Source organism: Periophthalmus magnuspinnatus, chromosome 24, assembly GCF_009829125.3.
Source record: "Periophthalmus magnuspinnatus isolate fPerMag1 chromosome 24, fPerMag1.2.pri, whole genome shotgun sequence".
In the NCBI taxonomy this organism is placed as follows: domain Eukaryota; kingdom Metazoa; phylum Chordata; class Actinopteri; order Gobiiformes; family Gobiidae; genus Periophthalmus; species Periophthalmus magnuspinnatus.
In genome coordinates this window covers 27738110-27755220 of record NC_047149.1, presented here as the reverse complement: position 1 = coordinate 27755220, position 17111 = coordinate 27738110, and the positions used below count along the sequence as shown (strand labels likewise).

The 17111-nt window shown below is 44.4% G+C and overlaps 1 protein-coding gene and 1 long non-coding RNA gene across 2 annotated transcripts; both read left to right on the top strand.

Annotated features, from left to right (window-relative positions):
* The first annotated feature begins 7093 nt into the window (after positions 1 to 7093).
* Positions 7094 to 12441, top strand: si:dkey-177p2.18 (phospholipase B1, membrane-associated). The gene is made up of 8 exons (XM_055232193.1): positions 7094 to 7100; positions 7290 to 7410; positions 7488 to 7539; positions 8690 to 8770; positions 9664 to 9729; positions 10194 to 10285; positions 12250 to 12331; positions 12421 to 12441. The coding sequence occupies exons 1-8, from the start codon at positions 7094 to 7096 to the stop codon at positions 12439 to 12441; spliced, it is 522 nt and encodes a 173-aa protein (XP_055088168.1).
* Positions 12442 to 13987: 1546 nt separating this feature from the next.
* Positions 13988 to 15936, top strand: LOC117392366 (uncharacterized). The gene is made up of 4 exons (XR_004543053.2): positions 13988 to 14083; positions 15185 to 15280; positions 15414 to 15485; positions 15869 to 15936. It is a non-coding gene; the product is annotated as an uncharacterized LOC117392366 (long non-coding RNA).
* The last annotated feature ends 1175 nt before the right edge of the window (positions 15937 to 17111 follow it).

Sequence of the window (17111 nt, the reverse complement as noted above, 5' to 3'; positions counted from 1 at the left end):
TCAGGGAGGCGTCCAGGAGGCGTCCTGAGCAGATGCCCGAGCCACAACTGCTCCTCAACTCCGAGCTCCTCCCGCGTGACCGCGCCCCTCACTCTGTCTCTGGGGGAGCGTCTCTGGGGGAGCGTCCTCACCCTGCGGAGGAAACACATTTCAGCCGTTTGTATCTGTGACCTCGTCCAGAGGCTGAGGTAAATCGAGAGCTTATCAAGAACAACAATGACCTCAGTTTGAAGAATATTTTTTATTTATGTCGTTTCCATTAAAAAAAACCATCAGGTTAAACTTTTGTGAATTCGTCTTTTGGATGTTTCATGTTTTCTGTGGAAAATCGAGCTTTAGAACAACGTCATCACAACCTGAAAACCAACAGAATGTGGTGATTTCATCAGACACACAACTGTGTTTGACCTGCCCGCGTGTGCGTGTGCGTGCGTGTCCATCCATATATATGATGTGTGTGTGTGTACATATATATGATGTGTGTGTGTGTGTGTGTGTGTACATATGATGTAGGGGTGGGTGTGTGTACATATATATGATGGATGTGTGTGTGTGTACATATATATGATGTGTGTGTGTGTGTACATATATAATGTATGTGTGTGTACATATATATGATGTATGTGTGTGTGTACATATATAATGTATGTGTGTGTACATATATATGATGTATGTGTGTTTACATATATATGATGTATGTGTGTTAACATATATATGATGTATGTGTGTGTGTGTACATATATATGATGTGTGTGCGCATATATATGATGTGTGTGTGCATATATATGATGTGTGTGTGTGTGTGTGTACATATATATGATGTGTGTGTGTGTGCATATATATGATGTATGTGTGTGTGTGTGTGTACATATATATGATGTGTGTGTGTGTGTGTGAACATATATATGATGTATGTGTGTTTACATATATATGATGTATGTGTGTTAACATATATATGATGTGTGTGTGTGTGTGCATATATATGATGTGTGTGTGCATATATATGGTGTGTGTGTGTGTGCATATATATGATGTGTGTGTGTTTGGACAATAGTCCTGGGTTTTGTGTGTGTGTGTATATATATATATATATATGATGTGGGTGTGTGTGTGTGTGTGCATATATATGATGTGTGTGTGTTTGGACAATAGTCCTGGGTTTTGTGCGTGTGTGTGTATCTGTGTGTGTATTTGTGTGTTTGGACAACAGTCCCGGGGCCTCAGACTCTGAGCGGGGCTTTGTTCTGCTGCAGGTCGCCTCTCGTCTGCTCTGCGCTCGTCACTGTGGGTCTGTGGCGCTGTTATGGACAGACTGTGGATCGCCGTGGCAACGTGTGCGCTGGTGTCCCGGGCAACAAGAGGTAAGTGCTAGAACTACACCGAGAAAAGGGTCAGCGAGAGGTCGAGAGGCACAAAGTCATGAAAATGTGAATGTGTTTGATGGATTCATTTTTATTCAGAAGTTTCAGATTCTTTACAGACTCCATTTTGAGGACCTCTGGTTGTTCAAAATGAGTGTTTCATTATTCTGAGCTGACAAAGTACAGATAAAATCCCTTGTTTATGAGATTTAGTGTCATGTAAATTTGCTGTAGATACTGCAGTGACTTTGGGGGGAGCTCTGTGTACATGTCTATGGTGGAATGTTCACCTGTTTCCATAGTGACACAATGCACACAAGAGTTTTAAGATAAGTCAGCTCTATATGGCCAGATTAAAGCTCAGATTAAAGTCTAACTTGAGTAACAGCTTCTGACAGAGCAGTGCCTACAGTTAGCATCAATAGGTCTAAATGATTTGACATATTTATCCATTTACCGCTACGTTACAATGTCACTACGTCGCTACTACTTCACTATAACTTCACCGTATCACTGCTACGTCGCGACGTCAATATGTCGCCGCTGCTACATCGGTGCTACGTTGATGCTACATCACTACATCACTATGACGCTGCTACGTCGCCACGTCACAATGTTGTCCAGAGCCTCAGAGCTCCAGACCTCCTGTTCACCTGTTTGTTCCTGTTCACCTGTTTGTTCCTGTTCACCTGTTTGTTCCTTTTTGTTCACCTGTTTGTTCCTGTTTTTTCACCTGTTTGTTTCTGTTTGTTCCTGTTTGTTCCTGTTTGTTCACCTGTTTTTTCACCTGTTTGTTTCTGTTTGTTCACCTGTTTGTTCACCTGTTTGTTCCTGTTTGTTCCTGTTCACCTGTTTGTTCCTGTTTGTTCACCTGTTTGTTCCTGTTCACCTGTTTGTTCCTGTTCACCTGTTTGTTCCTGTTTGTTCCTGTTCACCTGTTTGTTCCTGTTCACCTGTGTGTTCCTGTTTGTTCCTGTTCACCTGTTTGTTCACCTGTTTGTTCCTGTTCACCTGTTTGTTCCTGTTCATCTGTTTGTTCACCTGTTTGTTCCTGTTTACCTGTTTGTTCCTGTTTGTTCCTGTTTGTTCACCTGTTTGTTCCTGTTTGTTCACCTGTTTGTTCCTGTTTACCTGTTTGTTCCTGTTTGTTCCTGTTTGTTCACCTGTTTGTTCCTGTTCACCTGTTTGTTCCTGTTTGTTCCTGTTCACCTGTTTGTTCCTGTTCACCTGTTTGTTCCTGTTTGTTCCTGTTCACCTGTTTGTTCCTGTTCACCTGTTTGTTCACCTGTTTGTTCCTGTTCACCTGTTTGTTCCTGTTCACCTGTTTGTTCCTGTTCACCTGTTTGTTCACCTGTTTGTTCCTGTTCACCTGTTTGTTCCTGTTTGTTCCTGTTCACCTGTTTGTTCCTGTTCACCTGTTTGTTCCTGTTTGTTCCTGTTCACCTGTTTGTTCCTGTTTGTTCCTGTTCACCTGTTTGTTCCTGTTCACCTGTTTGTTCCTGTTTGTTCCTGTTTGTTCCTTTTCACCTGTTTGTTCCTGTTCACCTGTTTGTTCCTGTTTGTTCCTGTTCACCTGTTTGTTCCTGTTTGTTCCTGTTTGTTCCTTTTCACCTGTTTGTTCCTGTTCACCTGTTTGTTCCTGTTCACCTGTTTGTTCCTGTTTGTTCACCTGTTTGTTCCTGTTTGTTCACCTGTTTGTTCCTGTTTGTTCACCTGTTTGTTCCTGTTCACCTGTTTGTTCACCTGTTTGTTCCTGTTTGTTCCTGTTTGTTCCTGTTCACTCCTGTTCACCTGTTTGTTCCTTTTTGTTCACCTGTTTGTTCCTGTTCACCTGTTTGTTCCTGTTTGTTCCTGTTTGTTCCTGTTTGTTCACCTGTTCTGTGCCGTTTCTTGTGTTTCAGGCAGTGATTGGTGGAGAGAATATGAAGAAGGAACACGACACTACAGCAAAGACGCTTTGACTCAGGTACAGCTCAGGTCCCGTACTCAGGTCACATGATCAGGAGGCGTTTGAGGAATGTGAAGAACAAACACACCTGGACCTGAGGCACAAGAACATCCAGTGTGTGTCAGATGCCCTCCCAGATGTGGTGTTGTGTCAGATGCCCTCCCTGATGTGGTGTTGTGTCAGATGCCCTCCCAGATGTGGTGTTGTGTCAGATGCCCTCCCAGATGTGGTGTTGTGTCAGATGCCCTCCCTGATGTGTTGTGGTTGTATAAATACGGCGGGAGAATGGACCTGGTCACTGAGAAGATTTTTGGATTTGACTTTTATGTTTTAAAATAAAAGGAGACAAAGAGACGCGACTCGACTCACTGCTGCCACAGACGCGACTCGACTCACACGACCTGACTCACTGTTTTGATTTATTACTGTTTTTATTTTAGGAGTTTCCAGAGAAAACTCGTCCTGTGAGTTTCAAACATCCTGTGTTTGAGTGTCCAGACATGAGCCCCTCCCCCTCTGTGCCCAACTCAGGTCAGTACACGACTCGGGTCAGAGCACAACTCAGGTCAGTACACGACTCAGGGCAGAGATGTACAGCTGTGGCGTTTTCTTCCATCAGATGATGCTCCTTAAATCAGTCCTGTTGTGCTTGAGTCTCTATAGTTCTCATCTCTGACTCTGTGAATCATTATGTAACAATGGAGTAAAAAAGTATTTATTCATCCACCAACTGGTCAAGTTCTGCCACTTAAAAAGACGAGGCCTGTACTTTTCATCATAGTTTCACTTCAACTATGAGACAGAATGAAAGATCCAGGAAATCACACTGTAGGATTTTTAAAGAATTTATTTGCAAATTATGGAGTAAAATAAGTATTTGATCAATCACAAAAGTTCATCTCATACTTTGTTACATTCCCTTTGTTGACAATGACAGACGTCGTTTTCTATGGGGTTGAGATCTGGAGACTGGGCCATTCTAGGACCTTGAAATGCTTCTTACTCCACTCCTTCGTTGCCCGGGCGATGTGTTTGGATCATTGTTACGCTGAAAGACGCAGCCACATTTCATCTTCAGTTCCCTCGCTGATGGAAGGAGGTTTTCACTCAAAATCTCACGATACATGGCCCTGTTCATTCTTTCCTTTACACGGATCAGTCGTCCTGGTCCCTTTACAGAAAAACAGCCCCAAAGCATGATGTTTCCACCCTCATGATTCACAGCAGGTCTGATGTTCTTTGGATGAGACTCTGCATTCTTTCTCCTCCAAACACGACAAGTTGAGTTTGTACCAAAAAGTTCTATAATTTGGTTTGATCTGACCATGTGACATTGTCCCAATCCTCTTCTGGATCATCCAAATGCTTCTGTCAAACTTCAGACGGGCCTGGACATGTCCTGTCTTAATCAGGAGACACGTCTGGCACTGCAGGATTTGAGTCCCTGGTGGTGTAGTGTGTTACTGATGGTCCCTTTGTTACTTTGGTCCCAGCTCTCTGCAGGTCATTCACTCGGTCGTGTGGTTCTGGGGTTTTTGCTCTTTGTTCTTGTGTCATTTTGACCCCACGGGGTCAGATCTTGGTGGAGCCCCAGGTCTTGGTCTTGTTCCATTTTGTAATACTTGCTCCACAGTTGATTTGTTGACTCCAGCTCTTACCTGTTGCAGATTGAGTGTTCGGGGCCTGGTGTCTACAGTTTTGTTTGTGGTTCCTTTGCTCTTTGGTCTTGTCCATAGTGGAGTTTGAGTCTGACTGTTTGAGGTTGTGGACATGTGTCTTTTATACTGAGGACGAGTTCAAACAGGGACCATTAATACAGAGAACGAGTGGAGGACAGAGGAGCCTCTGAAAGAAGAAGGTACAGGTCTGTGAGAGACACAAATACTTATTTTACAGAGGCATTTATCAATTAATTCATTAAAAATCTTAAATGTGATTTCCTGGATCTTTCTTTCTGTCTCATAGTTGAAGTGAAGCTATGATGAAAATTACAGGCGTCTCTCGTCTTTAAGTTGAACTTGGACAGTTGGGGCTGAATAAACACTTTTTTGCCCGACTATAATTTACACATTATTCATTCATTAAATCACAATATTCATCTAAAACCACAACAAGTCCACTGAACTCCACGTGTGTTATATAAAAATTATAACAAAAAGGAAAATTCTGCTAAATCCTGACACATTAATAATAATTTGAAACAAACATTTGTAAAGTTTTGAGTTTGTGACTCTGTGTTTTCAGTTGAACTGGTGAAAGCCGCTGATATTAAAGTCATCGCTGCTCTGGGCGACTCTCTGACAGTGAGAAAAAACACAAACACTTTAAAGTTTGTGTTCAAATTTGAATCTAATAAAATAAATGTGTTTTTTCTGTGTGTTTCAGACCGCCATCGGAGCAAACGCCTCAAACGTCCTGGGCATCCCCATCGAGTTTAGACACGTGTCCTGGAGGTAGGTGTCCTGTGTGTCAGGGCTCAGGGAGGGCATCTGACACACAGGGAGGGCATCTGACACACGGGGAGGGCATCTGACACACAGGGAGGGCATCTGACACACGGGGAGGGCATCTGACACACGGGGAGGGCATCTGACACACGGGGAGGGCATCTGACACACGGGGAGGGCATCTGACACACAGGGAGGGCATCTGACACACAGGGAGGGCATCTGACACACAGGAAGGGCATCTGACACACAGGGAGGGCATCTGACACACGGGGAGGGCATCTGACACACGGGGAGGGCATCTGACACACGGGGAGGGCATCTGACACACACAGGGAGGGCATCTGACACACGGGGAGGGCATCTGACACACGGGGAGGGCATCTGACACACACAGGGAGGGCATCTGACACACAGGGAGGGCATCTGACACACGGGGAGGGCATCTGACACACAGGGAGGGCATCTGACACACAGGAAGGGCATCTGACACACAGGGAGGGCATCTGACACACAGGGAGGGCATCTGACACACAGGGAGGGCATCTGACACACGGGGAGGGCATCTGACACACACGGGGAGGGCATCTGACACACGGGGAGGGCATCTGACACACGGGGAGGGCATCTGACACACACGGGGAGGGCATCTGACACACAGGGAGGGCATCTGACACACGGGGAGGGCATCTGACACACAGGGAGGGCATCTGACACACAGGAAGGGCATCTGACACACAGGGAGGGCATCTGACACACAGGGAGGGCATCTGACACACAGGGAGGGCATCTGACACACGGGGAGGGCATCTGACACACGGGGAGGGCATCTGACACACGGGGAGGGCATCTGACACACAGGGAGGGCATCTGACACACGGGAAGGGCATCTGACACACAGGGAGGGCATCTGACACACAGGGAGGGCATCTGACACACAGGGAGGGCATCTGACACACAGGGAGGGCATCTGACACACACAGGGAGGGCATCTGACACACACAGGGAGGGCATCTGACACACGGGGAGGGCATCTGACACACGGGGAGGGCATCTGACACACGGGGAGGGCATCTGACACACGGGGAGGGCATCTGACACACGGGGAGGGCATCTGACACACACAGGGAGGGCATCTGACACACAGGGTTCCTCTCTCCTCAGTCACATGTGTCTTTTTGCTCCAAACACGTTGATGTTTCAGTTGTTGTTTTGTTTCCTCAGTATCGGTGGATATGGGTCGTTTCAGGACGTCATTACTCTGGCGAGTAAGATCAGAGCTTTGTACCTGCGGAGTTTTGTTTTAGTGTCTCTCTCCCTCTCTCCTCTCCACAGACATGATCCGTCTGTTTTAACCCTCTCTTCCTCTCCCTCTCCTCTCCCTCTCTCTCTCCCTCTCCCTCTGGCTCTCCTCTCCGCAGACATAATCCGTCTGTTTAACCCTCTCTCCCTCTCCCTCTGGCTCTCCTCTCCGCAGACATAATCCGTCTGTTTAACCCTCTCTCCCTCTCCCTCTGGCTCTCCTCTCCGCAGACATAATCCGTCTGTTTAACCCCGGGCTGGTGGGTGCGTCTCCGGGGAAGACGGTCCACGGGCTGCAGGCGCACATCAGTGACACGGGCTTTAATCTCGCCGTGACGGGACACAACACTTTGTAAAACTTTAAAAACTTTTATCATCTTTAAAGTCCTGTGTTTGTCATGTGACCTGTGACCTTTGACCTCTGTGCAGTAACCTCCCCGGACAGACCAGGAACCTGATCGACACGCTCCGAGGATACGAGGTGAGAATCTGAGATAAATCAGACACGGAAATAAACGATTCAAGATGAAACGTGAATCAAACGCAGCTTCAGCTTCAGACGCTCAAAGAAACGACCAGAACAAACTCAAATCAAACAAAACATTAAAAGAACAGGTCTGATTTAAAGCTCCACTGTGGAACATGGTCAAAGTTTGAGTCCAGCCTGAATGGACCAGCTTCAGACTGAAGCATATAGAGGCACAGATTCTCATGTTTCAGGGAGTTCGCTGACACTGATCTGTTTTTACACGTGGAGTTTGTTCATTTTAAATGTGGAAATGTGGAGTTTTAAAATGAAAAAGGCAGACGCAGGTTTCACTATAAATGGATTTTAATAGTTTGTAATCTGCCCGGCGACAGATGGAAACGAGCTTCAGTTAAATCTTTTCTTTTATGAGGTGAATGTGTAGTAATAATAATAATAATAATAATAATAATAATAATAATAATAATAATAATAATAATAAACTTACTGAAACCTCTGAGATATTTGTAAATGAGCCATTTCAAGTTTAAAGTTGCACTGTGGAGCTTTTCTGGTGTAGGGTACGCCCCCTGCTGGTGTCTATGGAGAGAGTACGGCACTGAACCTGCATCCACTGAAACAAACAGGAAACACTCTCAGGTCAAGTTACAGGTCAGATCTGTGGAGTGGCGACCTCACTGAGGCATTTTATCAGTTCATATTTGCACAACAGCAGCTGATAAAAGCAGAGCGATAAGTTTAATGCCATAGTCTGGAACATTCCAGGTAAAACAATAACATCTCCATGGATACAAACAGAAAAGCTCCATAATGCATCTTTACCATATCATCAGAAGGAAATGAATCTGACCAAAACTAGTTTGAAGTCTAGTTATTCAGAACAAGGAGAGCAGCAGGAAACGGGAGAAATGAACTCATCTGAAACACATCTGAAACTTATCTGAAACACACAAACACATCTGAAACACACATAAACACATCTGAAACTTATCTGAAACACCTCTGAAACACACACAAACACCTCTGAAACACACACAAACACATCTGAAACACACACAAACACATCTGAAACACACACAAACACATCTGAAACACCCGTTTCCTCTGGACTCTTGTTTCCTCTAAACTCTGGTGTTGTTTTCAGGGTTTGAACTTTGAGGAGGACTGGAAGCTCTTGACCATTTTAATGGGAATGAACGACATTTGTGATTTCTGCAAAGACAAGGTCAGACGGACCCGTCCACACAGGACCTGGGCACACAGCACATAAAAGATGGACCAGGTCACACATCTACAGCACATAAAACATGGACCAGGTCACACATCTACAGCACATAAAAGATGGACCAGGTCACACATCTACAGCACATAAAACATGGACCAGGTCACACATCTACAGCACATAAAACATGGACCAGGTCACACATCACATAAAAGATGGACCAGGTCACACATCTACAGCACATAAAACATGGACCAGGTCACACATCTACAGCATATAAAAGATGGACCAGGTCACACATCTACAGCACATAAAACATGGACCAGGTCACACATCTACAGCACATAAAACATGGACCAGGTCACACATCTACAGCACATAAAACATGGACCAGGTCACACATCTACAGCACATAAAAGATGGACCAGGTCACACATCTACAGCACATAAAACATGGACCAGGTCACACATCTACAGCACATAAAACATGGACCAGGTCACACATCTACAGCACATAAAACATGGACCAGGTCACACATCTACAGCACATAAAACATGGACCAGGTCACACATCACATAAAACATGGACCAGGTCACACATCTACAGCACATAAAACATGGACCAGGTCACACATCACATAAAACATGGACCAGGTCACACATCTACAGCACACAAAACATGGACCAGGTCACACATCTACAGCACATAAAACATGGACCAGGTCACACATCTACAGCACACAAAACATGGACCAGGTCACACATCTACAGCACATAAAACATGGACCAGGTCACACATCTACAGCACATAAAACATGGACCAGGTCACACATCTACAGCACATAAAACATGGACCAGGTCACACATGTGAAGTGGCTCATCTCTGTCTGTTTCAGACTCTCTTCTCTGTGGATAACTTCATCCATTACATGAGTGTTTCTCTGGAGATGCTCATGAACGAGGTTTGTATTTTTGTGACACCGCATCAGGGAGGGCATCTGACACAACCCCACATCAGGGAGGGCATCTGACACAACCCCACATCAGGGAGGGCATCTGACACAACCCCACATCAGGGAGGGCATCTGACACAACCCCACATCAGGGAGGGCATCTGACACAACCCCACATCAGGGAGGGCATCTGACACAACACCACATCAGGGAGGGCATCTGACACAACCCCACATCAGGGAGGGCATCTGACACAACCCCACATCAGGGAGGGCATCTGACACAACCCCACATCAGGGAGGGCATCTGACACAACGCCACATCAGGGAGGGCATCTGACACAACACCACATCAGGGAGGGCATCTGACACAACCCCACATCAGGGAGGGCATCTGACACAACGCCACATCAGGGAGGGCATCTGACACAACGCCACATCAGGGAGGGCATCTGACACACTCTGTTGTTGCAGGTTCCTCGTCTGATCGTAAACGTGGTCCAGATTCTGCCCATGAGGAGCCTCAGGGAGGTCCAGAGGCCCAGCCCCGGCTGCCTGCTCCAGAGGTCAGAGGTCACCAACAGAAAACAGAGGGAATATGATTATAAGTACTTATACATGTACTTATACATGTACAGTACTTATACATGTACAGTACTTATACATGTACTTATACATGTACAGTACTTATACATGTACTTATACATGTACTTGTACATGTACAGTACTTATACATGTACTTATACATGTACTTGTACATGTACAGTACTTATACATGTACTTGTACATGTACAGTACTTATACATGTACAGTACTTATACATGTACTTATACATGTACAGTACTTATACATGTACAGTACTTATACATGTACAGTACTTATACATGTACTTATACATGTACTTATACATGTACAGTACTTATACATGTACAGTACTTATACATGTACTTATACATGTACAGTACTTATACATGTACTTATACATGTACTTATACATGTACAGTACTTATACATGTACAGTACTTATACATGTACTTATACATGTACAGTACTTATACATGTACTTATACATGTACTTGTACATGTACAGTACTTATACATGTACTTATACATGTACTTGTACATGTACAGTACTTATACATGTACTTGTACATGTACAGTACTTATACATGTACAGTACTTATACATGTACTTATACATGTACAGTACTTATACATGTACAGTACTTATACATGTACTTATACATGTACAGTACTTATACATGTACTTATACATGTACTTGTACATGTACAGTACTTATACATGTACTTGTACATGTACAGTACTTATACATGTACTTATACATGTACTTGTACATGTACAGTACTTATACATGTACTTATACATGTACTTGTACATGTACAGTACTTATACATGTACTTATACATGTACTTGTACATGTACAGTACTTATACATGTACTTATACATGTACTTGTACATGTACAGTACTTATACATGTACTTGTACATGTACAGTACTTATACATGTACTTATACATGTACTTGTACATGTACAGTACTTATACATGTACTTATACATGTACTTGTACATGTACAGTACTTATACATGTACTTATACATGTACAGTACTTATACATGTACTTATACATGTACTTGTACATGTACAGTACTTATACATGTACTTATACATGTACAGTACTTATACATGTACTTATACATGTACAGTACTTATACACGTACTTATACATGTACAGTACGTATACATGTACTTATACATGTACTTATACATGTACAGTACTTATACATGTACTTATACATGTACAGTACTTATACATGTACAGTACTTATACATGTACTTATACATGTACAGTACTTATACATGTACTTATACATGTACAGTACTTATACATGTACTTATACATGTACTTATACATGTACTTATACATGTACTTATACATGTACAGTACTTATACATGTACTTATACATGTACTTATACATGTACAGTACTTATACATGTACTTATACATGTACTTATACATGTACAGTACTTATACATGTACTTATACATGTACTTATACATGTACAGTACTTATACATGTACCTATACATGCACAGTACTTATACATGTACCTATACATGTACAGTACTTATACATGTACTTATACATGTACAGTACTTATACATGTACCTATACATGTACAGTACTTATACATGTACTTATACATGTACTTATACATGTACTTATACATGTACTTATACATGTACAGTACTTATACATGTACAGTACTTATACATGTACTTATACATGTACAGTACTTATACGTGTACTTATACATGTACTTATACATGTACAGTACTTATACATGTACTTGTACTTCCACATGTACTTGTACTTCCACATGTACTTCCACATGTATTTCCACATGTACTTGTACTTCACATGTACTTGTACTTCCACATGTACTTGTACTTCACATGTACTTGTACTTCCACATGTACTTGTACTTCACATGTACTTGTACTTCACAGGTCGTTCTGCTCGTGCCTGGTGGAGCCCGTCTCTGGCTCTGCTGAGCTGAAGGAGCTGATGGAAGTGAACCTGGAGTTTCAGGTCATAGATTTAGTTTTATTTAGTTTTATTTAGTTTTATTTAGTTTTATTTAGTTTCGTTTTGTTTTATTTTGTTTTATTTTGGGACAGTGGGGGGGTCTGAGGTTCTAATACTTCCATGTACAAAAGCCTGTACCATGAAGGATCATCTTTCCTTTCTCTTCTTTAAACTGTCACCAGATCAAATCTGCAAACAGCTGGAAATGGATTTAAATTAGTACAGTACTTATGCATGTACTTATACATGTACTTATACGTGTATAAGTACTTGTACATGTATAAGTCTGCACTTGTACAGACAAATCCAGGGCCGTGGGCTCACCGGCCTCTTTATGTCCGACTTATACATGGAACAATTTGGACAGGAGGCGTCGGCCTCATTTCCAGGCTCCGCCCACACATTGGTCATGTGGACGACGACTGGACTAAAGTCAAAACTCAGGATCTGGAGCCGTTTACTGCAAATATTAAACCTGTGGATCCAAACATCAGGGTCACACGAGAAGAAGTTTTATTGTATTTGTTTGGTTTTTTATCTAATTTTATCCTGTTCAGTCCTTGAGTGTTTTGAAAGGCCCTTATAAATAAAATGCATTATTATTATTATTATTATTATTATTATTATTATTATTATTATTTAGATTGTACAGTAACAATAGGAGAGGACTGTGACTGCACGTAGAAGTCTTCAGGAAGAACACACACAGACGCACACACAGACGCATACACAGACGCACACACAGAGACGCACACACACAGAGACGCACACACAGACGCACACACACAGACGCACACACACAGACGCACACACACAGAGACGCACACACAGACGCACACACACAGAGACGCACACACAGAGACGCACACACAGACGCATACACACAGACGCACACACACAGACGCACACACAGAGACGCACACACAGAGACGCACACACACAGACGCACACACACAGAGACGCACACACACAGACGCATACACACAGACGCACACACACAGACGCACACACAGAGACGCACACACAGAGACGCACACACACAGACGCACACACACAGAGACGCACACACAGAGACGCACACACACAGACGCACACACACAGACGCACACACACAGAGACGCACACACAGAGACGCACACACAGAGACGCACACACACAGACGCACACACACAGACGCACACACAGACGCACACACACAGACGCACACACACAGACGCACACACAGAGACGCACACGCACACACACAGACGCACACACACAGACGCACACACACAGAGACGCACACACACAGACGCACACACAGAGACGCACACACAGAGACGCACACACACTGCTGACCAGTCCTCTGAACAGAGAGAGAGGGTCAGATCTAAGCCACAGAAAACAAATGGTTTGTGTTTGGGCCACAGTTTATCAATAGAAAGTGAATTGGAGCCAGAGCCGATGGAGCTGAAAGTTCAGCATTTTCTACACACAGTCCAGGACATGACTCCAGTGTTTGTGTCAGAAGAATTTAGGGCGGAATCTCTGTTTTAGTATAAAGTTGTTTTCCCAAAGTGGAGTTACGTAAACACATCCACACATTTAGTTTGTCAAAATGAACAGTTCACATGATTCAACATTTTTTATAAACTATGTTTCATTTTTACACAGAGGCGTCTGGAGAATCTGCTCCACACAGACCGCTTCTTCAGACAGGACTTTGCTGTGGTCCTCCAGCCTTTTCTGAAGCACGCGGACCCTCCCCGCCTCCCAGTAATTCAACTACCAACCCTAAACTCCCCCTCCATTACCCTCCTCATTACCTCCCCCTCACCTGCTCCCTTCATTACCCTTCCTCTATTACCCCTCCTCCCAACCCTCATTACCCCCCCTCATTACCCCCCCTCATTACCCCCTCACCTACCCCCAGTACCCCTCCATTAGCCCCCCTCCATTACGTCATGCTCACCTCTCCTCCCTCATCACCCCCCTCCTTACCAACCCCCATTACCCTCCCTCATTACCCCTCCTTCATTACCCCCCAATCCCTCTGCCTTCAGGACGGAGGTACAGGGCGATCAGGTGCAGGAGGGCACGGTTCGGTAGAATTCAATTCAATTCATTTTTGTAACGCCCAAAATCACAACAACAGTTGTCTCGAAGGGCGTTCATGTTTTGGTTGATGAGGGAAACCGGAGTACCCGGAGGAAACCCATCCAGACCCTTATTACCCCCCTCATTACCCCCCTCATTACTCCCCCTCATTACCCCCCATTACTCCCCCTCATTACCCCCCCATTACCCCTCCCTCATTACTCCCCCTCATAACCCCACCCTCATTACCCCCTCATTACCCCCTCATGACCCCCCTCATTACTCCCCCTCATTACCCCTCCCTCATGACCCCTCATTACCCCCCTCATGACCCCCTCATTACCCCTCCCTCATGACCCCTCATTACCCCCCTCATGACCCCCTCATTACCCCCCTCATGACCCCTCATGACCCCCTCATTATCCCCTCATGACCCCTCATGACCCCCTCATTACCCCCCTCATGACCCCCTCATTACCCCCTCATGACCCCCTCATTACCCCCCTCATGACCCCCTCATGACCCCCTCATTATCCCCTCATGACCCCCTCATTATCCCCTCATGACCCCTCATGACCCCCTCATTACCCCCCTCATGACCCCCTCATGACCCCCCTCATGACCCCTCATTACCCCCCTCATTACCCCCTCATGACCCCCTCATGACCTCCTCATTACCCCCCTCATGACCCCCTCATTACCCCCTCATTACCCCCTCATTACCCCCTCATTACCCTCCAGACCCACAGTTCTCTGTATAATCCCGTGTGTTTGTTTCAGGACGGGAGCATCGACATGTCGTTCTTCACTCACGACTGTTTCCACTTCACGATAAAAGGACACGAGGAGTTGGCCAAAGGGCTGTGGAACAACATGGTGAGGTCTTTGAGACCTAATGGCACAGTGTTTGCCCTCTAACCATGATATTAACAGTTCAATCTAGAAATGGACTGACAGTGTTTGTTTTGAGTTTGTTTTGAGTTTCTAAATGTGTCACATTTTGCTTCAGTTTCAGCCTCATTCTGAAAAGACGATTGTGAACACTTTCTCTGAACCCATCGCTCTCATCTGCCCCCCCGCAGTGAGTCACTTCAGAGCGGAGGGAGGGGCGGGGCCTGGAGGACTTACAGGGGGGAGGGGCTGGGGCCTGGAGGGCTACAGGGGGGAGGGGCTGGGGGCGGGGCCTAGAGGACTTATAAGGGGGAGGGGCTGGGGGCGGGGGCTGGAGGACTTATAGGGAGGAGGGGCTGGGGGCGGGGCCTGGAGGATTTATAGGGAGGAGGGGCTGGGGGCGGGGCCTGGTCTCTGAGTGTTGTGTAAAGTGCTTTCAAACTCATCATGGTGAGTCATGAGGATGTTCTGATGCATCAGGTCAGTGAGGAGGAACTTTGGACCAAACTGTTTAAATGAACTGTTCATATTTAAACGTCACATGACATTATCCAAACCTCTGTGTCTCTGCAGGAGCATCCGTACATCTACACTCGCCCCATGACCGTGAGGTCCTGCTCCTCCTCTGCACACAGCTCCATCCTCCTCCTCCTCCTCCTCCTCCTCTTCATCACAGTCCAGCAGTGACTCTTCTGTCTCAAATCAGAAATGTGAAATATATGAAAAATAACCACACTGTTCAGAATGTGTCTAAATGTGTGAGTTCTTTACACAGTATCTTCACTGTATTGGCCACAGACAGATTACAGATTATATACTACAGATTATATACAACAGATTACAGATTATATACTACAGATTATATACAACAGATTACAGATTATATACTACAGATTATATACTACAGATTACAGATTATATACTACAGATTATATACAACAGATTACAGATTATATACTACAGATTATATACTACAGATTACAGATTATATACTACAGATTACAGATTATATACTACAGATTATATACTACAGATTACAGATTATATACTACAGATTATATACAACAGATTACAGATTATATACTACAGATTATATACTACAGATTATATACAACAGATTACAGATTATATACTACAGATTATATACTACAGATTACAGATTATATACTACAGATTATATACTACAGATTATATACTACAGATTACAGATTATATACTACAGATTATATACTACAGATTACAGATTATATACTACAGATTATATACTACAGATTACACATGTGTTTCCTATGGTTTTATGATATGTTGTAGTTATTATTGTTATTTTAATCCCATAGAGGGCGTCAGGGTCATCTGCTTTTACAGATGATGTTGTTTTGACGACATCAAACCAGGACTAACCCAGGACTAAACCAGGACTGAACCAGGACTAAACCAGGACTAAACCAGGACTGAACCAGGACTGAACCAGGACTAAACCAGGACTGAACCAGGACTAAACCAGGACTAAACCAGGACTAAACCAGGACTGAACCAGGACTGAACCAGGACTGAACCAGGACTAAACCAGGACTAAACCAGGACTAAACCAGGACTAACCCAGGACTAAACCAGGACTAAACCAGGACTGAACCAGGACTTACAGCACTGGGCCAGTTTGAACCGAGTGAAGCAGCTGGGATGAGAATCAGCTCCTCAAAGTCTGAAGCCATGGTTCTTGACTGGAGAGTCAGTGGCGCCCTCTGCTGGTGGTGCAGAGTCAGTGGCGCCCTCTGCTGGTGGTGCAGAGTCAGTGGCGCCCTCTGCTGGTGGTGCA

Bases quoted from the DNA above. Each gene is read 5' to 3' on its own strand.
- si:dkey-177p2.18 (XM_055232193.1), top strand. The intron at 8,771-9,663 runs GTCAGACGGACC...TGTCTGTTTCAG, and splicing joins GTGATTTCTGCAAAGACAAG to ACTCTCTTCTCTGTGGATAA. The intron at 12,332-12,420 runs GTCATAGATTTA...ATTTTGGGACAG, and splicing joins AAGTGAACCTGGAGTTTCAG to TGGGGGGGTCTGAGGTTCTA.